This window comes from Lissotriton helveticus, chromosome 9, assembly GCF_964261635.1.
Source record: "Lissotriton helveticus chromosome 9, aLisHel1.1, whole genome shotgun sequence".
In the NCBI taxonomy this organism is placed as follows: domain Eukaryota; kingdom Metazoa; phylum Chordata; class Amphibia; order Caudata; family Salamandridae; genus Lissotriton; species Lissotriton helveticus.
The window spans coordinates 405373092-405399426 of record NC_136070.1 but is presented as its reverse complement, the minus strand read 5'-3'; the positions used below and the strand labels follow the sequence as shown (position 1 = coordinate 405399426).

The 26335-nt window shown below is 44.1% G+C and overlaps 1 protein-coding gene across 3 annotated transcripts in view; it reads left to right on the top strand.

Annotated features, from left to right (window-relative positions):
• BEGAIN (brain enriched guanylate kinase associated) overlaps positions 1–22045 on the top strand; it is a 951845-nt gene extending 929800 nt beyond the window's left edge. For 2 of the 3 annotated variants that reach the window (XM_078662071.1, XM_078662069.1), the window contains 2 exons: positions 8895–8978; positions 19305–22045. In XM_078662071.1, the coding sequence (XP_078518197.1) occupies positions 8895–8978; positions 19305–20687 (1467 nt within the window). In that variant the 3' untranslated portion in view covers positions 20688–22045. The remainder of the gene's footprint in view (positions 1–8894; positions 8979–19304) is intronic. The other variant, XM_078662070.1, reaches the window with a different exon arrangement.
• The last annotated feature ends 4290 nt before the right edge of the window (positions 22046–26335 follow it).

The window sequence follows — 26335 nt, the reverse complement described above, 5'->3', positions numbered from 1 at the left end:
GCAGCCTCTCCTCCTGAGCCATGTATAATATTCAGTAGGTAGCCTACAATTTGTGTTCTTAAAAGATAGCTTTTTAACACTTTATTTATCATTTTCCGACATATACATATCAAAATGTCATCTTCAAGTTGTTCATTCACAAACATTTTAACAGTATGGTACCACCCTGCCAAGTCACATACAGAATATGCAGTAGAGCTAAATAAAATATACAATTTCTGACCATTACGTGATAGTCTTCCTTTGACACATCATCCTACAATGTCCATGACCTCATCCTCATTATTAGCCTGAAGTCTCTGTATTACATCTTACATTTCATCCAACTATGGTCGGAACTATTCCATCAGGTGTGTGGCTAGGGGTGACGGACTCCAAGTTCTGCAAGTATGTCTTGAGCTGACCCCATATATCATTCGGTTGGGACCTGGGTGGGAGCAATGTGGCGTACAGTTTACAGTTTGTGTTGCAAAAAGTAAGACTAGCAAGTCATGCATCTGTTGTAGGGAGAATTCTGCTGCCCCATCTATTAGCCATCTCGCTCTTGGCCAAGAGCAGCACCAGCGCAATGAACTTGCGTAGTTTCTTTGGCATATTGTATGCATATGCCAGGAGTGCAACCTCAGGGGTGAGGTATATTTCCAACAATGCCATCCGGAATATTATTCTGAAAATGGCTGTCCAGAACTCCCCAATCTTGGGGCAAGTCCACATCAGATGGGAAAAATCAGCGTATGGGTTTCCACATTTCCGGCAATTGTGAGGCCGGGCCAATAGCGTGAAGCTTGGCCGCCATAGATATTTAAAATGTTTCAGTTTATGCCTACTGTTAAGGGAGATCTCCCTAATCTGTGACCAGCAGAAAGCCCACTGGTCATCCAGGATGGAGTGCCCCAGGTCTCACTCCCAGGCTGCTCGAATCTTGGTGTTGTGGCTCTGGACCAGAGTCAAGTTGGCCTTGTATAACCTTGAAATCACTTGACTCCCGTCAGAGTTAGATATTAAAATAGTTAAAGGCGCGACAGACTGCGGTTCTAGTGGGTGTTCCGATATTTTGGCACGCAGTGCCCTGCGAACCCTCCTGAAAACAAACTGATCCATCATGGTTGATCCGGCTCCCATGCCCCCTCGAGTACTATCAAATACATGCCTACCCTGGAACAGGTCGCCAAACTTTATCATGGAGTGAGATCGAAGCACTCGCAGAACTAATTTCTCTTCTGTAATAGCGAGCCATGGGTACCTGGATGATACCATGAATGAGTAAAGCTGCCCTGTGCCACTAGGTAATACATTCTAAAATCCGGGGACCCAACCCCCCCTTTCATATGGCAGAGTCATGATTTCCCATCGTATTCTAGGTCTTTTGCCACCCCATGCTAGCCTGATAAGGTGTGATCTGAGGGTCTGAAAAAATCTGTCTGGGAGTGGGATGGGGATGTTGTGGAAAATGTATAGGAACTTCGGAAGAACTATCATCTTCATCAGCACAATTCTACTGGACATGGAGAGCGGGATCCTTATCCAAAGTTCAATCTGAGCCTCAAGGTTGTGGTATAGCTGAACCATAATTCAGGCCATTTGTTCCTCGTTGCTATGTATCTGGATACCAGATATCTAACCGAGTCGTGGCACCATTGCAACGGGAATTCGCAGTCCCTTTCGGCGGTTCCCACCGTTAAAGGGAGTAGCTCGGACTTGTTCCAATTTATACCCAGTCCCGAATATCCACCAAAGTGAAGAATCTCTCTGATAAGGGGGTCTAAATTGTCTTGCGGGCGGCGGAAATATAGTACAATGTCGTCCGGTTATAGCGAGATGAGGAGAGGGCCCGTATTGAACTGGATGTCTCTGTGAAGGTGTTTTCCTGAAAATGTTGAACCAGAGGGTCAAGGGCCAGTATGAAATGTAAAGGAGATAAAGGGCATCCCTGTCTAGTGCCACATGTGAGAGCGAACAGGGTGGATAGCGTGCCATTCAAGCGGAGTCTTGCAGAAAGGTGTAAAGCAAACCAGTGAGGTCAATAAATCCCTTAGGGATGCCTAGTTTCCTCATCATGGCACATATGAAAGGCCATTCTAAGGAGTCGAATGCCTTTTAGGAATCTAGCAGGACTGCAGCTTCCAGCACCTCTTGCATAATTTTGTGCAACACTGCAAACAATGTGTGCAAATTTAGCGCTGTGGATCTGTGGGGAACGAAGCCAGACTGCACCGGGGATATGAGGCTGTCTAAGAGTAACGCCAGTCTCAACGCAATACTTTTAGCCAAAATGTATAGTCCAAATTCAAAAGCGATAGCGGCCTATAAGAGCACAGCTCATTGGGTCCTTGCCAGGTTTGGGAAGCCTGACAATTACTGCCTCACGGAGTGTGGGAGGTAATTATTTATTTTCCAGGGCTTCATTATATACCTCAAGGAGGTTTGGGGCAAGTATATTTTTGTAGTGCTTGTAAAATATGCCTGTGAAGCCATCAAGCCCTGGTGCCGTAGTACCATTTAAGGCCTCTAAGGCGCTAGCTATTTCCTCTTTGGAAAATGGCTCTGCTAAGAACTTCTGCATATAGTCTTCTAGCCATTCCATAGCTATCTCATTCAAGTAGGCCCTGCAGTCTTCGTCATCATGCATCATGCGTGTGGTATATAAACTGGTGTAGTACCGAAGGAACTCATTCCTGAACTCAGCTGTGTCTGTGTGAACTTGCCCGTTGTCGGCACGGATAAATGTAATGTAAGCTTTCTCCAAGCAAGGCCTCAACAGTTGCGCCAGTCTGCGTACCGGTCTATCCCCCCTCACCATACCGCCTGGCAGTGGCATATTTCCCCAGAAAATGTGTTTCGCTTTCAGCAGCTTCCCTGAATGCTGTCAGTAGCAACAGGTGACTGACCTGATTAGCCGGGTCTGGGTGTTTGAGTTGTTCTTCGTCTAATACCTTTAATCGGTCCTCTATGCGAGCAATGGTGCCTCTCAATGACTTTAGTCCCCCAGTGTGTTTGGAATGCATTCCCCCCTTATGTACGCCTTGAATGCCTCCTACACGGTCGCCCATTTACTAACCGAACCCACATTTAGATCAAAGTATGTCGCTATTGATTCCCGAATTTCTGCAGAGGATACTGCATCGTTTAGAGCCTGCCCCGGGAACCTCCACTGTCTTTCACTACCCTCTGGTCTAGGGAGTCGGATATGCATGGCAAGTGTCGTGTGGTGCCAAATAATGAATGTATGCATTTTCGGTCGGGCTACATGCATGCCATATAATCACCAGTCCAAAAGAGTCGCAAATGTCACCAAGTACCCGGAGGGCTCAGGGCTTTACGGCTGGGGAATATGCCATACTGTCTATTTCTGGCCGCAGAAGAAGGTTGAAGTCACCCCCAAACAAATGTAATCAGCGCCTAAGGGAAGCAACAGGGCCTGCAGAGAGTGGAAAACCTCTGGGTCATCCACATTTGGCGCATAGACACACATTAGAGCAATGTTACAACCCATAAGTTTTCCAGTCACTAAAGTGAAGCGGCCTGCCCTATTGTTATGTGCGTTGTATAGTTGGAAGGGCAACCGTTTATGTATAAGAATGGCAGTTCCCCTGGAATAAGTACTGTAGTTCGCGAAGTAGCATTGCACACCCCAGCTGGAGGCAAATGTGTTAGGTGAGGTGGGAGACAAATTGGTTTCCTGTAAAAACACAATGTCGGCCTTATGGCGCTGCATATAATTTAACACGTTTCCCCTTGCTGGTATTGTTCAAATCCCGCACATTCCATGTAAGGAAATTAATGTCTGAGACTGTGGAGAGCCAACCCACCATCATCACAAGTGGTCATAGCTACAAATTGCATGAATATGTAAATAATAGCACATGGTACGTAATAGTGAACCAATCGTGTCAGGAGCAGATAATACCATACAACTAAAGAAACACCTGCATGCCACCCACCCACCCATCTCCTCATTCTCGACCTAGGGGAAATCCCAAATCCCAATAGAAGTCTAGAGCAAAAATCACTGTTACCAAGTGTGAACATACCAAGAAATGGGCAAATGCATTGGGGGAGAGGCAACGCTCCGCCTTATCCCCGGAAACTTAAACATGTAATAAAAATGAGTTCAGCACAGCCAGTGCCCAGAGTCCAATACTGTAACGATCGGCAGAAAAATGGAAATATTAAGTAAATCCACTTAATACTTATCAAAGTGTTGCAATGGCAGAGTCTTTCAGCTCACAGAAAACAGTTTCATACTGGAGCCGGAGTCCGGCATCCGGGGAGAATGCTCTGGCGTGGGTGATTTTCTTGGCAGCCTGGTGTTTGCTTCGATTCTGAGGAATTCTTGTGCATCCGCCGGTGTATCAAAAAATCCTTAACCTGCCGTCTACATCCACCTTCAGTCGGCCTGGGTATAACATTCCGTATGTTAGTCCAGCCTTGCATAGTGTGATTTTGATTGTTGCGAATTTTCGACGGGCCTCTTGAACCGTTGCTGTGAATTCAGGGTACAGGGAGATGGAGGAATCCTGCTAGTCCAGCGACCCCCTTTCTTGTGCCATCCACAAGGCAGTGTCCCTGTCCTTAAAGTTCAGAAGCCGTGTCATGATGGGCCGGGGTGGATAGCCAGGGTTAGGTCATTGACCGAGGAACCTGTGCTCCCTTTCCACAACAAAGGTAGCAATGAAGGATTACCCCCCAAATAAATCAATTGAAAGGCTTTTTACAAAACCATCCAGTCGACCTGTATTCATTGACTCAGGCACTCCCATAATGAGAATGTTATTGCGTCTCCCCCTGGCTTCAAGGTCCTCGTTCTTTATGGCGATATTCTTTAGGAGGCCTTCCATCATCTCCAACCGCTTAGTAGCCTTGGCCGAGCCATCCTCCAAGTCTGAGATTCTGCCTTCAGCGGTGTCAAGTCTCTTATCATGCTGAACCAGTCTGGCCCCCATTTTGTCCAGCCGTTTGTCAAGCACGTCGAAGCGAGTATCCAGTGCCCTAAAGCCCGCCTTAAGTTCTACCAGGAGTGCCTCAGTGCCTTGTGTGGGGGGTTGTGGTGAGGCTGTAGTATGATCTCCTCCCTCTGTCATTGTGGTGCTCTGTTAACTGTTTAGAGGAACTCTTGGAGACTTTAAGTGCTGTTAACCCAGATTTTATTGGTTTTAACAGTTTTTTCCGCCTTGGGCTGTGTCTATAATAAGGTTGGGTGGTTTCTTGTTCCTTGTCGGGGGATAGGCGCCCTCTCAGTAGGGATTTTCCTCTTCTCTTCACTCCAGGGTGCTCACGGGGCCAGTCGCCGGTCAGGAGTATGTGGAAAATGAAAAGACAAAAGACTTGGTTTCAGTCGGTGGTCCCAATATAATCAGTGGAAGGGAAGGGTAGTGAGGAGTCACACATTGCCCAAAACCAAACAATAAGCAAACAAGCAGGCAGGTACTCCGTGCTGGTAGTGCTCGGGAAAGGGGAGTGACTGAGTTTCTTGCCGGGATAGTTACGGGGGTTTAAAACCCTTCTTCCCCGCCCAACCCGAGATGCGCGCCCATACCTGAGTGAGCCACGCTTCTCCTGAAGCGTGGCTGGGCGATGCGCCGTGTCGTTGGCCTCCTGGTTCTGTCGTACGGCGATTGGGATCTTCTCCGCTCGCTTTCTCCTTCAGCGGTCTCCTCTTGTTCAGCTCGGCAACTTCTCCGCCTTCGCGTTCTACTTCGGGTGTAGGACACACCTCCCTCTCCTCGCTTCCTGGTTTTAGCGAGTCTGACTCTGTGGCGTTCCAGGGGGCAGGGCCTTCCGCAAACTCAGCCCAGTTAAAGAAACAGGGTCCGGCTTCTTCGTCCGGACGGAAGAGTGTTGTTTCTGCCCAGTTCCAATTTTCGGGTTGCTGTGGGGAGAGAGGTGAGACCGTTATATCTCTCGGCTTCATTTTTATAGTGTTTCTCGTTTCAGTTCCGGACTGGCCATCCTCGTGACATGCTCGTAGAATCAGTGCTGCCGCCAGCCATTTCTAAGTTTAATTTCCGCTGTTTTGGATCCCCCTGCCCATGGCCTTGGAAAGGGGCCACAAGGAAATGGTGTCATGGTTGACCTGGTGAAATTGATCCAGTCATTCCGCAAGTACACCTACCGAGTGCCAATCCGTGCCGAAGATAATACTCCTGCTTCAGTCAAACGCGGTCGCCCACAAGGGCGCCGCCTAGCAGGTGTCAGCAGAGCCTTTCAGGTTGCGATGTTCACAACGTGGGGTACGCGCTTCAACTGGGGACTCACAGAAAAGGGTTTCGTCTCCCAACAGGTGCAAAGGTATGATCAGCATGTCACACCTCCGCTATGGGGACCTGGATCACGGGCCGGTGGGCGGGTGGGCATACCTCCTGCCGATGGGACAACCTACCTAAATCCTGGCCGCTCCATGGTGCCTGTGCCAGTCGAGGTACAACAAGCCTTGGGGTTGTGTAGCCACTCCATCCGTTCCCGATGGAGATCCTTCGCGCCAGAGTTAAGGGAGCACCGCCCACGGCACCAGACGGTGCTCGAGCTTCAATCGAGTCCACAGCTTGGCAGTGTGTTGCAGGCCTCACTACGGACCTCGGAGGCGCAACGGTTCCGGACCTCCGATACCATACAGAGTGGCGTCACTGCAGCCAGGGTGACTAGGGGAGTGTATTCATGCTGCCGCAGTTCTGCATTTTGGCGTGTGGGCTCAGGGATGGCTGTATTTCCTGGGGATTGCGGCGGAGCTCGCTCCAACACTATGTGGCCATCTTGGTCCGCGGTTCGGCCACACCTCCTTTAAAGGGAGCTTTGACGAGAAGTGGTCAATCACCCAAGTCACCAATTAGTTCAATTGTAGATTTATCAGCCTGGCAAAGTAGACCTGGAAGAACACTGCTGCCTCTTCAGTTACCATGCAGAAATGAGAAAGACATCCCTGGAATCCGACCAGCAGGCTGCCTTTCAACCTTTGTCAGAGGTATTTGGGACCCCTTGAAGCAGATACAGCTGATCAAGCACATGCTAAATGGAGTGGGTTCCATCTATCTGGCAAATGCTCAAACAGAAGCAGGATAAGCTACATGTTAGTGTGACTGCACTAAGAGTGGCACAGTATTTGTCTGTGCTCTTGACCGTGCACAATTGCGAAAAGTTTGGCGTCCAGTTTGGAGTGCAGTTTGGAGTATGTACCACGTGCATGGGACTTCTATCTCAGTCTGATGTAAATTACTAACCGTTGTATATTAAGAAACATCGCTCCTGGCATTTCAGGGATGGCAAGATAAAAGTCATAGGAACACATTGATTGTGGAGCTTGTCTCTGGGGTCGGAGAGAATGTCTCTCCCCACACCACGCATTCAGCATTATATCTTGATCCCTGCCTCAGAAACACACAGCAATGCACGCCTCTTCAACATTGCTTGCAACCAGCAGTTTTAGAATGTCCACCAAAGCTGTTTCCTTCCTCTCATGCATTTACTGCCATACAGCACATTTGTGGCAGGAATTACCTTGTTAACCCTGAAACATTCTATGTGATAGACTGCGCAAAACATCGTAATTGGTCTCCCGTCTGATGTACTTCTTGCTGGAAAATCCATTTTTCAATATTCTGTCTATCATATATTTAACTATTGTCAGTTGAGGAGAGCGGGTAGAACATCTTTGTATGTATATATATTGCATTTCTATAGCATGAACATAGGCAAAAGACAGGGGGGCGTTGTGCATGGACAAAGGCAAGCTTAAAGTCGATATCCCACCTGAGCAGCACTTATATTTATCTTTTTAGGTTATTTCAGATGGAATATTGAATGATTGTTGAAGTATTTTTCATTAGAGGTTTTAAAAATTGAAAGAAAAAAAAGTAATTCACTTGCCCTAAAAACTTGTTTCTGATGTGCTCGTTATCCAACATATATGTACGTTGAAGATGCACACAAAATGCAGTTAATTACTGGTAAATCACTGAAACCAGTTCGTTAAAAATGTGATTCGCAGCTATCCCCTCCTCACTCATTACGAGTGGGGCAATACATCTGAAATTCAAATAATCCGAAAATTGGTTATTACAACAAAGGTGGGCTTCTTGCAAACTACAAGGAGCCTCGAAACTATTCTGCAAGTCAAATTGGTGCTTATACTAATGTTATTTATTTTAAATGAAAAATGTCATTTTAGGTGTGCATGACGTGTTGATTTATGTGTTTTATCGTATAATTGCATATGATTTTAATTAAGCAAACTCTACATTCTTACCTACCGCTGTAGCATTTCGGATGCCCTTCTCTGAATACTTTCCTAGGATACGTTGTGCTCAAGAAAAGTAAAAGTATAGATATCTTACTAAATGTACCACTTTTCTGACTGAATGAGTTTGCATGTATACTTTTAATAAAAAATAGGTCAGCATTTGTAATGGAAGGATTTCTGTGTTACGGCCTTTACACGTAGGCTTACATTCCCAAAGGAGTCTGAACAATAGTTTAGAAACCAAGTCCACACATAAGCCAAATGGCTAAGATATCTGACCCCAGCTTTATTCACCCTATGGTGCTGAGAATTTATGTGGTAAGTACTCTGCCATATTAAAGAAAGATGGATTATTCTGCGCTTTAATATATTACAGTTAGCTCCTGCAAAACGGTTCACTTTCTAAAGAAAAAAACATTCTGAGAGGCAAACGTATAATTCTTTACAAACCCACTCATTAAATGTATGATGGAGGAGGTGTCAACTTCTCTGCATACAATCTGAAAATAATGTTTTTGCATTAAAATTAAGGCATGTACTAAAACATAAAAGACTCGTGCAATGTAAGGTACAAGAGCACCACCTAAAACATTTTATTAAAACGTTAGCTTAGCTTGAAGCACTAAAAAACAGTCCTTTTTCTGTTTTTGTTTTTTTGTAGGAGCTCTATAGAAAGGACTGCAATCTAGCTTCTCAGCTGCTTCAGAGCAGCAAAGCATACCACAGTGCCCATAAACTTTCTGAGGTAATGTTAACAAATGTACTACAATACTATTTCAATTTTGTGGGTCGCTAACAGGGCTATGTAGAGAAATGCAGGTGTATTGGGCTGGGGAACACGGATAGGTTGTGGCGCATGCTGTGACTAAATGAGCTAAAATGTGGTCTCCTCAAATGTTGACCTGATAAGCCTCGAGATGACTCTCTTTGGCGGGAGAGTATAAACATTACAGATAAGTAGCAACTGACTAACGTAGGAAAAATGTTAAATCTCGAGTACAACCAATCACAATTGCTCATCTTAATGCACTTCTCATTATTGGAGTGAGTTAGGCAATATAACAAAAATGTATGCAATGCACCATTTTGTTAGTTCTTCGAGTTCTACAATTCGAAAATGTACCCATCTGTCAAATGTTTATTGCACCACCTTTTGCGTTCACCCCCCTTTAGGCCACCATCCATTGTCCAAGTCAGAGTCGCTTCATATATGGCCATTTTGCATGGTGCATTGAAACAATATAACATCTTGATTATTGAGAGCATGCTACATTGATTGAACTGGTTTGTTTGTGCATTTAGGGCACATACCATGCGTTGACCAACAAGATATGAATAAACTACATCTGCAGTGTCAAGTGCTATAGAATAAGAACATTTCTCATGACCATACATTAGCTGTTCTTCTTTTTAGCCGGTAGTTTTAAGCCCCTGGAAGAGAAGGGTCTCAAATTTCTCAATGAGCTTTAATTTGCAAGCATAACTGGGACCAGAGAAGTCAGCCATTTGCAATTTACGGGCCCCTTTTTCACAACTCAGGCAACATGCACGCAGAGATATAAATTCGCTTGGGTGGCCACAAAATAACTTCAGACATGTCACGCTGACATTTAATGAGAACTTTAATTGTTTGTAGTCACCTCTGCATATTGTAAACAAACCTCTGTTGAATCTCAGGGAATAATGATTGAAAACTGAAGGTTTCATGGAGCTTAGATCTTTAAAAAATCGCCATGAAAAGGGGAACCTCCAAGCTCTCATGATTCTTTGAGGATCATTAAAATGTATTTTAAGCACAAACATCACCAACAAAAAAAATGAAACATTGTGTCCTGACAGCACTAGGCGTGTGTCTTTGAGACTGAGAGAGCAATCTTTGATCAAAGAGGGCATGCATTTACCACCGTATTTCTTTTTCACTTGTGGAAAAAATGAGTTGGGGCCCACTGTCTGATTCATGCTTTGAACGCCACATTCTGCGAACATCACCAACAATATAAAGGTAGCAAGATATTTTCTGTCTTTTACTAGACTATGTCAATGCAATGAGAAATCAGGAATGTAACAGAGCAACAAACCCTTTGGACGTCTGCCATAGGCCCCTGGTTTTAGTGCAACTGGCCATACTTTTTAGGATATTAGGATTATTTTCCACTTTTGGCAATGTGTTTTCTTTAAGGTGCGAGGTAAATGTGATTTGTATCTGAATGCAATTTTGTGCAAACGTTTATGCTGGCTTGGTGAACGAATACCTCCTCTGAAATGCCATGCGTTTAAATGTGTTCACACTTACTAATCCCAGTGTGTTTACTCAGCCTTTCATCCTTCTGAGGTCGATAAAATTAGCACTATTTACTTGAAGAATTACAACACAGCTGTTATCAGTGACATGAATCTGCTAAAGCTGCAAAGAAGTGCAATACAAAATTGATTCTGTGGTAATTGCTCATTTGCATATGTTCTGCTTCTTGACCAAAAAATGAGACTCCCTCAGAATTTAAGGCGATAGGTTCGGCCTGCAAACCACTGGCAATGCAGCATCAGTGACTTAAATGATCTACAGACTCCATTTCAACAAGTGGAATACAAGTATCCAAGTGGTGAAACTAATAATGGCAAAGAAGCGCATGTGAACGATCTCCAATGTGCACCCTTCACTGACTTGTTTTTTACTTATGGATATTTTGGAAATACTTCAGCGAAATAGTCAACTTTTTATTAATCGTACCTGTATAAAAAGGCAATGCCAGTAAAATTATATTTTCAGAAATGTCTCCATAAATTGACAAACACACTGGAGTAGAAGGTAGATAAAGTAGTTTACTGCTATAATTTGTACAAACTATATCCAAAGCGCCAACAAAAGCAAAATAATAAATACTTTTTTTTTTTAATTCAAGATGCGCCCGTGCTTTTTAAAGCCAGTCATTCTGATCAGGGCTAAACAACAAGGGAACAGTTAAGAGATTTAGTAAGTCATGCAGGGATAGGGACTGTAGATAGCAACTCCTGTAAAGGCCACGATTCCTGACGTCACTGGCAACAGAGAATTGTAATGTACAACATTAATACTTTTTTTCTGTCTCTCCCCATTCCAATAACGCCAGAACAATACGGTACACTGGAGAGATGCATGCTCTCTTCACTTATTTCCAAACTATAACCAATAAGTATACAAGTATTGTCTATAACAATACAAGCAATGGCGCCCTCAAATCAGAGAGTTCACTTCTTTAAATATCAGTCTTTCTCGTTTAGCGGAATACACTGATCCCCAACAGCTGCAGGCACATTGCCATATGAATCTACTTATCCAAGCAGACTCTAAGTTAAAGAAGACATGGGTCACTGTTGAAAATTTCAATTTCTCACTGTTAAGAATTTCTTGCAAGTTTACACTATTAGATAGCATGTGGTTATTAAGGGACAAATGCACATAAATGGAATGAAAATACGCTGGTCTTGACCACTCAAGAGTCCATCATTCTGCTCTTAAAGATCTAAAAAGGCCTTCTGAGCCCCATAGAATTCCTCTGTCTTCATGGGATCTGGAGCTAAGTCTGACACCTGTGGAGCATTGAGAAAGAATTCAGGTCGAACACTACTGGCAAACTCCAGTACATGCAGAAGAGAGGCTACGCCTCCCTTAAAATACACTAAGATAAAACAAGCTTTGGCATAGCCAATAGGTCTCACCTTTGGAATCTTTTAAGCATTTAGCCATGCAGCACATTATCCTGGGTGCTACAGTGATGATGTGCTACTGAATATATGTTTGCTTGCGTACCCTGGAGTGTATCTGGATTTCATCTGCGTTTATATGGTACCTAGGTTGTAGCTGTCAGTGTTGCTCACAAGGTAAATGTTAACAAGGAGCTTCGACAGGAAACCAGGTGATTATGGAATTGGGGCCATACTAGACTGAACAATGTATAGCTGTTTTATGAATATTTGCATTAGACATTATTTACATCTTGAGGCATGTGGAGATAAAGTCACTTGCCCCAAATCACATGATATTTTTGATTGATCACTAAAACCAGCACAAGACTATTAGTGAAATACTATAGAAATGGGTGATCATTTTACAGACTCCCTATTGGAGTGGTTTCTGACCAGGACCAAAACATTATGGAGATTAGCAGCACTAAAAGTGCACCCTAAGGTACGAAGCTGGGTAATACAGACCTCTGGAAAGAGAGATTTCTGACCAGATTTTACCACAAGTTGTTGGTAATTAATGAAGTTTTCACAGAAACAGTAGTTCATTCAGAACAGCCAGGAATCCGTAACCACTGGTGGGAAGGACGATACAAGCTAGAAACAAACACAAGAAGCAAACACAGAATAGACAGAGCGCACAGCACACTATACACAATATAAAATCACGCTCAGCATGGATAGAAAGCGGAAATGCAAATCAGCTTTAAGAGTTACGAGAGTGCTATAACATGCACAACCCATACATCGAATTCGAATTGTTAACTATGCCGATGACACGCAGATGATCCTCTCCTTGGAAGGAGAGGAATCTATCTCTGTGGAGGTCCTACATAACTGCTTAAGGACTACGGCAAGCTGGTTGAAGGCTAACTCGCTTCAGTTTAATGCCGGGAAAACTGAAGTGCTCTTTAGTGCTGGAACAAGGATCCCTCGTCCGTTTCCCAACAATTTCTGGCCCCCGGAATCCGGCTCCACCGTTCGGCCTGCGGACTTCGTCCGCAGCCTAGGAGTCATGCTGAACCACTGGCTCAGTATGGACACTCACGTACAGAAAACATTGGCCGGCTGTTTTGCCATCCTTCGCTCACTCAGGAAGGTTCTGCCCCTCTTACCCCTCCATGCCCGTGCACAAGTGGTTAGATGTACCATCTTGAGCAGGTTGGACTATTGTAACGCCCTCCTGCTCGGGTCCCCTGAGTATCTACTGGACAGACTCCAAAGGGTCCAATCTGCGGCGGCTAAATTGGCATTGGGGCTGCCTAGGAGATCTCACGGACCTTTCGCCCTGGCACAATTACATTGGCTTCCTCTTAGACAAAGGATCCAATTTAAAGCCCTCTGTATAGTGTTCAGGGCTCTCCACGGATGCGGCCCAGCCCCTTTAAGGTCCAAGTTTGTCTGGTACACTCCCTCCAGACACCTCCGTTCATCGGATGCTAAACTGGTAGTCGTTCCTAGATTTAGGAAGGGCAGAGCTGGTGGTAGATCCTTTCAGGTGACTGCCGTCAGACTCTGGAACCCTCTCCCCCTCGAGATTAGGGCCACTAATGAACTTCTGCAGTTTAGGAAAAAGGTAAAAACCTGGCTTTTCCCTGGCTAACCTCTCTCCATTGGTTTACCCTACTGCTTTGTTTTTCTATCTGGGTTTGGATTCTATTAGCGCCAGGATGCCTGTAATGGTGTCAGTCGCGCTCTACAAGTTCTTAAAAATAAATAAATAAATAAATAGACACAACCCCAAAACAAACCGGAAATATATACATAATCCAAAGCAGAACAGAAAGAGACACAAAGTCTAGGCGACCCCAGTAGAAAAGTTTGCAAGGTCCAGAGCCACTTTGAAGAAATTAGCACTTTGTGATAGAAAATGTTTACACAAACGAAACCCTAAAATGAGTCCAGAGCCCAGAAAATATGTAAAGTAACAGTTTGCAGAAATAAAGAAGGAGCACAGTGTGGAACCACTTGTTGTAGATGAGGTGAAGGTAACTGAGGCCCAGTAATAATATATTTAGGACATGGAAACATAGCAAAATTACAAAGAGTAACGACACGTTAAGATTCACATGGCCCATTTCTAAAGAGATGAAGCACAAATCAAAAGGGCTCACAGAGAAACAAAGCACAAAGCTCAAATCAAGAAGCACCTGATAAATGGCGTCATCAGTGGGAACATGAGAAAGGGGACTGAGATGTGAAAAAGCCACACGGGGAAGATGGATACAATCAAGAACCACACAAAAAGAGTAAGAACAAATTAGATTGTTTTTAAGTTTTGCTAGGCGCTAACCTCACCCGAAGGTAACATACGCCAGAGATAAAAAGAAAGAACATGAAAATGGGCTCCCTGGAGCAACAGCAAACATACTCACATTTAATCTGTCAAGTAAGTGCCAGTAACAAACAATGGAAGTCACATTATTTACGAAGTGCACAAATGGCAGTCTTGCTCTCATGTAAATGCTTTAAATATGTTAAAAAAAAAAGGGTCAAACAAGGCAATGTCCGGCCGTAAACGCCTTGTATTGAAATTTGTGTTTAGTGAGCTGACAACGGGCGGGTTGCAGTGACATGAGGTCACACATGCTGTTTCTAAATGTATTGTTCATAAACACAATGAGGGATCCACAACAGACTTCACACAGCACAGCACAGTGAATCGTTCAACGAGGTATCATTCACTGTAATGCAGTAGCATGCAACTACAGAGCACTATAATTAAATACAAACCGTACAATTCTGTATGCAATAAAATAGAGTATTAAAACGGCCTTACCTGAACAAAAGAAAGAGCAGTGGCATTCTTCTGAGTTAACAAAAGGTTCTGTCACATACACACACACACACACAGTGGACAAGAGGAACGCTGCCGATAGGCACATCAATTGCATGCAGTCTAGTAAGTTCACTAGCTGTAAAGGTACACCAGGGTTGAAACACAGCTGTGTGCATTTTAGTCCGAAGCGTTCTATTACATTTAAAGACACGCTTCGAATATTTACTCTAAGCTCCTGTCCTGTCCGCATTTGAAGCAACTCTATAGTCAACAAAAACATCACTAAAGAATAATTGTAAGAACGTGCACCACAATTCACAACTAGAGGGTCTGCTTCATCAGAGCGGTGACTCCGCCCTTGTTTTAACTGTTATCCATTAATAACAAGGAGGAAAGAAAGGGTTAATCAACTCCACGTGCCACCGCTGCTGGAGTAAACGGAGGCAGGCAGGGGGGGGCGGGGAGTGCTGGAGGGGGGATTCGCAGGGCGAGGTCTCTGCCATGAGAAACCCACAGCTATGTGTGTGTGCTTGGAGGGTGAGGGAGGGCTCCAAGTGTGAGGAGGGAGGGGGGAGCCATAAACAGGCAGACAGGAGGGATTATCAATGCCTTCGTAAACCCCAGCAAAGGTAAAGGAAAAGAGAGTCCGTAGGCATAAACATTTATGAAAAACTGAGTACTGCCACAGTAACTGGGGCAATCACCTGGGAGGGTCCAAAATTGCAAAAGGCAGGACTAATTTACGGTAGCCACTAAACAAAAGGAGGCTTTGCAGAAGGGCAGTAGCAGAAGCCAATAGGAAACTTGGGAGATTTTCCACCCACACTTTCCAGATACACCATGTCTCGCAGAGCAGCGAATGCGCCACGCTAGGCTCGACCTAAAAAAGTGTACAACTAGAAAAAGAGAGAGAGTCAGAGAGGGAACTTAAGTTATGAAGTGGAAACTCGCTATTGCACTTAAATTTATTCCAGTTCTTGGAGGAACTTTGAGAGTGGGGTACCTCTTCCTCTAAGCAAATTGCAACACTATTATTGTGAATGTCTAGAATTTCGATTCTGAATAGTTACCCTACCCTTACAAAGGCTTTTTCATGAACGCTCAGTAACGATGTATTCACAGGGACATCATCATGCACCTCACTCAAAGGATCAAAAGAGCTCACAGCTCAGAGCTGAGCACATAGGCCAGGAAGATAAGTCCATAGAGCTGATTTTGCAATCAGATATGGATAATTCAAAGCCTCAATGAACTAGACACATAGGCAAATAGAAATTTCAGCTGTTAAAGGCAGTGTTTAACCTAGATGCTTTTGTTCACAGAGACAGTGGTGCACGTATAGCTATGGCAAAGTGCTCTGGGCACATAAAAACAGCAACCAAGGTTAAAGCTTGAAAAGCGTTGGACAGCAATGATACACGTCATCCACCCGTTCAATGCTGAAAGTGTTGCACATTTGAAGTGGCAGTTTTCAAAAAAAGCTTTTGGAAAAGCAGTTTTGCAAATGTAGATCTTGTGAAAGGCTTACTGTAATAGTGTACCTCTGGCTATCAGGTAGCAGGTGCCTTAGGCTCCAGGAACCTTTGCAGCCCCATAGCATCTAGGGTCCCAGAAGTCGACTCCTTAGAAGCGTGATCATTCACAAAGAACAACATCCAAATGTTCATGTAAACCTCTTCAAAGAGCTGACCATCTCCGAGCTCTCAGGACCATGTCTTGGGACCAGAGTGTTAAGTCAAAAGTAATAATATACCTTCAGATCTTCCTTTGACAGGGAGGATGATTTTTTGGCAGGCAGGGATCCTGTCATTCTAATTGAATCTGTTATTTTTCTGAAGTTCCAGTGTGTAAAATATTTGGTTTTGTAAGTTATTTCAAGTTTTCCATTTCTTAGGTCCCCTATTCCATTATTGGAAATTTCCCCACACACAACAACCTTACACCACAAAGTGTTTTTCTAGCCATGGTGCATGGCACTGAGAAGCAAAATACCTCTAAGGGCCATTTAAAGTATAAACCAAAAATTAAGAGTTCGTGTTTGTCTCTCCAGAATTTCAGCTCCTCTCACCGCCATTTGTTTTAGTGCAACCTACTTCAGAGTCATTCAAGAACCCCTAGTTACATTACTGTGAAAATAGCAGAGTAGCCAGAAAGTCAAGCATTGGCTCCCTTTTTAATAGAGCTAGTTGGTAACAAACCATTAACATTTTCCTATGAGAGGTATCTATTGGATTTTTAGAATTCTTAGAACTAGGACCATTTGCATGAGTTATTAGGTCCACTGTTCAGTCTTGGGATGATCTAACCTCAGTATCATGTGCCACAATCACAGTTTCCAACAGAAAGGACAAAGCTAAACAAATTGGCTAATCCTAATTTAATTTATCCAGGCCTCCATCTACGTTTGCGCGTGATCCTTATCAACGGGGATAATTCAGTGAATTAATTGTCCCGTGTTTGGAATTTGTAGCCAGTTTGTGACTTTGGGCCTATGAAGCAAGACATTAATAGGGCCCTTTCTGCTCTTTTCACTGTGTGAACATATATTTAAGTTCTTCTCCAAAGCCATTTTACACAAGGTGAGCTATGTTCTAAAATGTTTGGCAGGCTGCCTCAGGGGCTAGGATACCACGATTATTAGTGGGTCCATTTCTGTGCATTCTTAGGGTTCTTATTAGATTCGCTACAGAATAGGAGCCGGTTGGCCTTTGTCATTTAAACAATTTCTGCAGATCCCTTACCGAACGATTCATAATTTCAGGTGAGAATGCACATACCTTAGGATGGAGAAGGGGCTGTCACACACACTTTTTAATTGGTTTTAATGAAGTTGGGCAAATTGTCCTTTTTCCGATAGGTTGCTCCCCCGATATTCTGTCCTGATGAAGACCCGCTGGTGAGGCTTAAACTGGTCCTCCTACCTTTCGCCAGGTCAAAACATCGACATTATGAACCCTGGATTGGATACTTGGTCCATAAAGGGGCTATTATAATTGAGCCAATTACCCTTTTTCAATGAGATCACATTTATGCTGTACAATAAATGTAACTGACAGGCTTCCCTGTAATGATTGTTATATATGTATGAGGTCTATTTCCTCCTTTCGTTCTCTATTGAAATTTCACACAAAGGCATTCTTTTTGCACACCTTCTTTCTCTTATTTTTCTGTCTGGAGCGATCATGATAAAATAATGTATTTATACTGATAATCTGCTTATAAAACATTCACACATTTACTTCCTTGTCTGTAATAAGAACTGATATTGTTATATACACTGTTTCGCACTGATATAAGCAATATCTCACACCCTACCTCAAGATGGAGAAGGCTGGTTTGATAAATGAAATTAGGGTAAGCCAATTTGTTTACATTTGTCCTTTCTGTTGGTCTCTCCAATTGGATCACTGTGGTTGTGTATCACAATTTACCCATGTCCTTCAGGTTATTGTTGGGTTACCCCATTGTTATGCAAAGGACAGGCATAGTTTTAACATAGCAGGGTGTACTACTGCTGCTGCCTTGCGGTGGGCTAGTTATTCATATTTAACTGCTTCCTGTTTCAGCCTTATGTCCTAACACAGCATAGTGACAGATCAACTGTACCTTGGCATGCACAGGAAATAGACGCATAGGTCATTATAACAGAGTAGATGTGTCTGAGGCTTGCTTACCATGCCTTAAATCAGAGCAGATACAAATAATCTCCAGGAAAAAAAACAAGAGAACACACTACAAATATGGAAATCTTCACTTTGTATTCAAGGTCTAATAATCTATTACGAGGTAGTCATAACAAGGCAAGAAATAAACTGATCATTTATCTCCAATACATGTTTTCCTAATCGATGAATGCATTCAGATCACTGCATCATCCGTTATGGCTCCATTTGTGGGCTAGAACCTTTTCTATGTGCTAGCGGCAAGCTGTTGGAAGTGAGGGGACCCAGTAAAGTATGACCTATTGATGTAGAAGAGCATCACGGACGAACCAGAATTTTGTAAAATACACTCTATGTTCACACTACACTAATGTAGTTTTATCAGTATCAGTCTACTTCAAGGGCCAAATATTGGCAACAAACTGGTTTTAAAGAAATCCGTGTATTACATTAGAAAAACGACACGTTTGTTGTAATGCATGTTCCTCAAAAATACAATCATTGTTTAAATAATGTAACTGTGATAAAGTCCACCTGATTTAAAATACAAAAACATTTGCAAATAGCTTAATGGAAAGCCTCACCATAAAACCATTCAAGTCCTAAACTGAATTCATTTTCCAAGTTGTTCAGAATGTGAGAAATGTTTTGAAAACATGGCTTACGGATATCTTGAGTCGCAAAAATGATTAGGTTCAATGGAGTAGAAAAATAAGTCTTATAATTCAGGTATTAAACTGTACATGCGGGATTGCTTTTATCTGGTTTTAAGAATGATACAATGAAGTGGCTGCAGCCGAGCGAAAATTTGTAGAAAAGGTTTATGCTTTGTTAAGATTCTGGATTTTGTACTTATTTCTGTCCACTGAGCTTGAATGGGCTTAAACTTTTCTTATCTGTTTCTTTTCAGCTGCCACCTGACTTCCAGGATAGAGTAAGCCTTCACATGGAAAAGCATGGATGCAGCCTCAATGTCCCATGTCATACATCCTACGCGGACAGCATTCCCACTTGCGTCATTGCCAAGGTGTTGGAGAAACCAGATCCCACCAGCTTGACTTCTCATCTGTCAAGTGTGTCTATGAGAGATCTCAGTTATGGACACGGTAACCAGGAACCCGAAGAGAAGCTTGGCCAAAGACAGCAATTCAAGTCTGACATCTACTGCAGTGATACTGCCCTGTATTGCCCTGAAGAGCGGAGAAGGGAGAGGCGGCAAAGTTTTGACATGCAAGTCAAGGATGAAGGCTTCTTAAGGTCACAAAACTCCACAGACAGCACTGCAGAAGAAGACGGGTTTCATTCGAGCTTCTCCCACGAAGCCTTCAATGAATATGTTACTTCTTTGCAAACTTCCAGCTCCTACTCCAGTTTCAGTGTAACTTCTGAAGAAAAGGAGAACAACCAAGCTAGCACTCTCACAGCCTCTCAGCAAGCAATATATTTGGGTAGCAGGGATGACATTTTTGAAAGAAAGTCAACCGCAGGCTATGAACATTCAGCCAGCCCTAGATTTGTGAAGTCAAAATCTATGCAACACATGGAACATGGCCATGAACCCCAAACTGCTCCCAGCTTTGTTCGGGCCGCTTCCTATGTGGATGAACCTTTCCATTTTTCTGGAATGAGTTCACCACAGGCACTAGGTTCTCAAATCATCCGCAGTGACAGCCGGAGTGCTCACCTATCAGAGGATGACCTTCCTACCCAGTGGAGGCAACTGAGCGTAGATGATGTGGGTGCCTATGCCTTCAGAAATGCCGGCAGACTGTCACCATGCAGTTTCTCGGAGCAGTATTTTGGAAGTAGCCCTGTGAAGCAGTTAGAAAGTAGGATGAGCCCAATGTATGTCAGCTATAAGCAAGACAGCTTCTCAGAAGGGGAGGAGGGATGTGAAAACCGAATAGTTGATTCCTGTTTCTTGAGAACAGACTCTGGACTGAACATTGACATCACTGCCAGTTGCAAGCAAGAGATGATGTCCTCCTTTAAATCAAAAGAATCCAGGGAGCAGAAGGGTGAAAGGGTTCCGATGCAGATGTGCGGCAAAAGCACCGATAGCTCTAGCCCGGGTATGAAAAGGGAGTACGTGGACGTGAGTCCAAATAGTTCTGCCGAATCCTTGAATCAGGGTCCTTTAGAAACCTCTGAAGTGCACCAGTCTTCCATGGAGCAAGGACCTCACCCATCTTACCACAACAAATCTCAGCAGTTCCAAAGGACTGGAAGTATTGGCCTAACCCGAAAGGACAGCCTTACTAAGGCCCAGTTGTACGGCACGCTTCTAAATTAAAAAAATCTGCAATATGAAATTTAAGGCCACACCCACACTTGCATTGCATATTTAGTTTCTTTCATCATAAGAACTGCATCACTAATCAATAGGTTGGAGCTTGCTGCAATTCTGTTGTAAGGTTACATTATACACTGTTGACCTCGTCCGCATTGGATGTACGACTGCCCTATTTTGTAAACCTCGAAATATTTTTATAATTACAAAGTACTCGTGAGACAAAGAGAATTTGTGATGTTAGAAACTTTAAAAAAAGTATTTTCCATTCTGAGCGAAGAAATGAAAGTCTTATTTTTTTCAGTATGAGGCCATTTGTACCGAAAAGACCGAGGACAAGATAGTAACTCATTATGTTTCACCTACGCCAGAATTAAATGTGATAGGTGAAGTAAAATAGAAATATTTTGAAATATGAACAGTAGTTGCCTAGGTTATTTCTTACTGCTGTATATGAGAGGACCCTATGTATGCACAAGGTGATGGAGACTGACGTTTTTTTTGTGTTTCTGCTTTCCTACAGTATTCCCCCTCATATACTACCTCATGAGTACTTGAGGGTGTCTGGTACATTATTTTCTATTTGATTGCATTTATATTGTCGAAAATGCATGACGTGTCAATTTAACGTGTTGTATTTTGCATTATCAAAAGACACAACCTGAATTTTTTTGATTTTTTTTAAAATCAAAACGTTTTTAGGAATGTATTATTTACTAAAAGACATGGAAGACGGACTTCAAGACAGTGTTCTGAACTCTGCTACTGCCTATGGATTTAAGAAGATCCTTTTATTACAGGAAATGCATTATAACATGTTTCACATCGTCTCCACTTGCTTCCTCAAATCAGGCTGGAGGCGACCCATGCCACTTCCGAAGGTTTTTCGACGAGGGTTTATTTCTTTAAGCAATGGATAGTTACAGGAAGACAAGTTGTAAAGAAGCAAAGACAGGACTCGAGCTGTAACACAATTCAGTGGGAAAAAAAATCAACCTTAAGGAATAGCCAAAAATGATTTGTACTGTAGTATATATACTGTGCCACTGTGTGTTAGGTTCACCAACGAGTCTGTTGGTACACCAGGCGGAACAGCTAACACCTGCGAATACCAAGGTGTGTGCATTATTTTGCTTCCGGACAGGACAGGAAGGAAGAGAGGCCCGTCAACCAAATTATTGTTGTTTTTTTTATTCTATAATTTTTAACTGTATACTAGGTTTTGAACAACTGTGACTAGTGACTTTTCGAATATTTTGTAATTTTCAAGGTTGAAAGATCAGCAGACAATAAAGAAGTGACTGAATTCCTGCTAGTTGTTATTTTGCACGTTCTGCATGCTCTTTTTTCAGCCCTTTGATAGTGACAATAAAGTTTGTGTTCTATTTTATTGTATTACATTTTCTGTGTGCATTTATTGCTGCTGTTTCCGGTGCATGAAAGATGCCAATTAGAAGCGCTGGAAAAGGGGTGGTTAGTTTTCCCACAGATCACTTTGACCACTAGATCATGGACTAACATAACAAATGATTTCCCAATAGATCGCTGAAGCCACCAAAAGTTTCAAATGATTTAATTGCGTTATTATTAAAACTAATAGCATTTGGGGGCATGGCCACGCAAGATAACCAACAGGATATGTCGGTGAGTGGCCTGAAGATATCCTGCATTATCCTGCAGAAAGCCGCATGATGACGGGCGCATTTTGGATGCTGGAGCCAGGGGTTGATCACTGCCCCCGTGACCTCCTTTTCCTGATTCTTGGGTACCAGCATGGCGGGCCAGGTACCAAACCTGGATGGGCCTGCCGGCTGCATGTGGAGCAGTGAATTTACAGCGGCCTGTGGTCCCCAGAGGCTGCGGGCCAGACTCATCTCCTGTGGCGGGCAGCTGCTGTGCCAGGAGGCCACATTATCTGCAAGAAAAACCTGTGGATCACGATCTGTGAGAAGCAGCAGTTCCGAGTCTAGGCTGGGGCCCTCCCCCACTTCTTCCCCAGCTGCCCAGGGAGCCGGCCGCCCTAGGTCGTGGATGATTTAATGGGGCACAGGGTCATTGGCATGAAGATCGGTCCTGAGGAAGCGGCCCAATTGGCTTCCTAAGAGGCGGTGATTTACTGGCTTGCCCTGTCGCAAGGAGGAGAGCACGGCGATCATTTGGTGCTGGCCGTGTGTTGCAGAGCAGCCTTGGTGCACTAAGCAAGGTGGGGCTTCCTGGATTTGGCAGATGGGGGTAGGCGGGAAGGTGCTGCCCGGAGGTCTCGGGAGAAGAATTGGTGATCAGGGGTGCTTTGAGGTGGACCTGGAGACTAGAGGTATGAGCCTTGAAACACACCGACCTGGCCATTGAGAGGACTACCGTGCTAGGGGGCGGGAGGCAGCCCCCCCTTTGTCAGAGAACTGAATGGAAGTGGTCAGGGGGCCCATCATGACGTGATGATCGTCTGAGGACCTGTAAGCTGCATCTTGCTGACTATCCCTCCTGGGGCCTGAGGACCCTGATCAGCAACCTAGTGCAACACTGGAATAGCGCTGGGAGGCACAGCAGCAGCTGTGCTCAGAGAGACGGGCTCCCTCCAGCCCCCCTTGGAAGCTCCCAGAGGAGACTGAGGTGGTCCTTGTGCTGCCTTTATCATGGAGAATGGGAAACCACTTGTTAAAACTCAAGTAAACATGATGGATAACTACACCACCCAGATGCCAATGTTGCAGAGACAAACATAGCCTTTTACAGGGCATGCGTTTGCAATGCAATCGTTACAACAACCACGTTGTTACATCGCAGTACCATTACAATGCAAGTCGTTACAACAACTTGCTCTAGGGAGCATGCTGGACTTAGGAATAGTATAATTTACTATTCCAACTCCAGTGTGTGCAACTGTAGGGAAGGTGTTGGAATAGTAAATTATACTATTCCTTAGTTTAGCGTGCTCCCTAGAGCAAGTCAGTGTAATGACTTGCATTGTAATGGTACTGGGATGTAACAAAGCGGTCATTGTAATGACCGCGTTGTAATCGCATACGTTGTAACGGATGCGATGTGATGGCTGTTTCCCTGCAGAGACAGACTCGTCAAGGGGGCGCCCACAATGATCTTGTGCTGGAGCCGCCCTCAGAGGAGCCATCCCTTTTGGACATCCTAGTGGCTATCCAGGGGTCAAGAGTGGCATTTGGGGTGGAAGATTGAACACTGTTACATTTAGATAAATCTCCTCTGTGCAGATTTGCGGAAGGTGAATGAGGCGGAGGTGTCTATTGATGAGCCTATGGTGGAGGTTGCCACCCTGAAAAAATGGGTGACTAACTTGACATCCAAAATTGGGGTCCTGGGCGCACAGGCTGAGGATATGGAGGGGAAGTCTAGTCGCGAAAATGTCTTCCTGCTGGGGGTTCTCCAAACAAGCTGAGAGGGGCTCGATGGCCAATTTATGGAACGGTGGGTCCGAGACTCACTGCAGCCTACTGGTTTGTCTGCCTTCTTTGTTTTTAAGAGGGCTCACAGGGTGTTGGTGCCCCCACTGCGTCCTGGAGTGGCGCCACAGGCAATAATTATACCCGATACCATTGGGTCAAGTTCGCGCTATATAAAACTCCGTAAAATAAAATAAAATAATTAAAAAATCAATGCTCCGGTGCTGAACTACTAAGATAGATACTGTATCCTATGTGCAGCTAGAAATACTGATCCTTCCCATTTTGAAAATCACAGGATTCCCATTTATCCACACTACACCCAGAGAGTACAAGGGACAGAAAATAATTTCTGGGGCTCAAGAAAAAGTTGAAGGACATGGGCCTCAAACACATGCTGTTGTATCCAGCTAGACTACGTGTGATCTCAAATGATCTCGAAGGAAAAGTCCCATTGTTTTGATTTGCCTGAAGATGTTTGAAAATATTCTGGAGAAAAGGCCCCAGCAACGGAGGAGGGGGTTAATGCAGTCGTGATTGGAAGGACCAAGGAGACATGGAGCAGCGGGATAGCAGTGCAGATGGTGACTCTGGAATCCAGAGAGTCGTGATTTAGTAGGATGGCACTATGGCGCTGGACACCATGGTCTCCTGGTTGGAAGAGGAGGAGGGGCCAATTACCCCAACACTGGACATAGAGATGGGTGACACACAGGCTTAATATGGGGAACATGTGTCCTCGGTAATTTTTTGGTGCGGGTGTTGTATGGAGGGGGCACACAATGCGAGTGCAGAGACAGCTATGTTTGACATTTTCTGTAGCCTGTGTGAGTTTCCACAGGCATCTATGATCATGGCTGAAGCATATACTTGATGCAGCGGGGCTCCGGGGAGTTACTCCCATTTCTGTGGTAGACTTTGTTTAATTGGGGAGTTTTTAGAGTTGCTTTCAACACAATGGTTTGTTGTCGTGTTTTTCCAAGGAGGTACGGGTGGGAATATTCTTGGAGGTTGTGCCTCAAGTTCAGCATGTAGTTTGGGTTATCGTTATGGTGCATAGTGTGCTACAGGTTACAGCAAGGTGAGTAGGGGGGCTGACAGTAGGATCAACTCTCTACATGTTAACCGGTCAGGGGTCCGGGGCCTGAAGGGTACTACCTTATGGCTAACTGTAACAACATAGTGACCTCGAATGTCCTGGGCTTGCAGCAATACACTAAGCGATATAGACTCCATTGATTTCTGAAGCGCAATCAGGTCCACATTGCATGTTTACAGGAGACCCATCTGATGTGGAATGAGTCTATGGATTGGCTAAAATGTGAAGAGGGCAACTCTATTTGGCTACACATTCCTCGTATGCCAGAGGGGTGGCTATGTAGATTGCATCCAGCTTGTCATTTAATCTTACCTACAGTGAAGCTTACATAGAGGGCCACTACCTGTTGCTACAGGACACATTTGATCGTAAAGATCTTTCAATTCTGAATACTTATGCACCCAGTGGGATAACAGGGATTCTTTGGAATAGTACAAGGGCTGTTGGCGGGTAGTGCGGACTCTCCGATTATCTGGGCAGATGATTTCAACTATGTCTTGGACGGAGGCAGAGATTGGCACCCTCCTTGACTGGGGTGGAAACCTCATATGACTAGATCTCTATCAGAGGTAAATCAAAATCTGGGGTTCTTAAACAGTTAGCTGTTTCTACACCCACAGACAAAAGAGTACATCTGTCACTTATTGATGCTTAATACATATAGCTGCCTGGATCGCCTGCTGGCGGCCGGGGTCAGAACAAAGATGCTGTGCTCAGTGGTCCATTTAAGTAGATTCCTTCCTGACCATGCGCCTGTGCAGCTTTGGCTGTCCTCCTGGAGGCACAGTATGTGGGGGTCCTTCCCGTCACTATGTACAAGGAAATGATCAGTTCCATGTTGAATCCAGCTGGGAATGCAGAGAATCCCACCTTTTATAGACCCTTTATTATAATAAATTCCAATATCAAGGTACTTTCTAAATTATTGGCAACCAGGTTGCGGGAGGTGATACGGGAACAAGTGCACAAGGATCAATGCAGTTTAATTCCTGTGTGCGATACTGGCTTTTCTCTTCGTAGGCTGACCCATGTATTGCATGAAACCACAAGCAAGACTGTGATATGGCACTAAGAAACAGTGCTTGATACCATAGATTAAAACGATTCAAAAAGGGGGGTGGTGATGGACAGAGTATCTG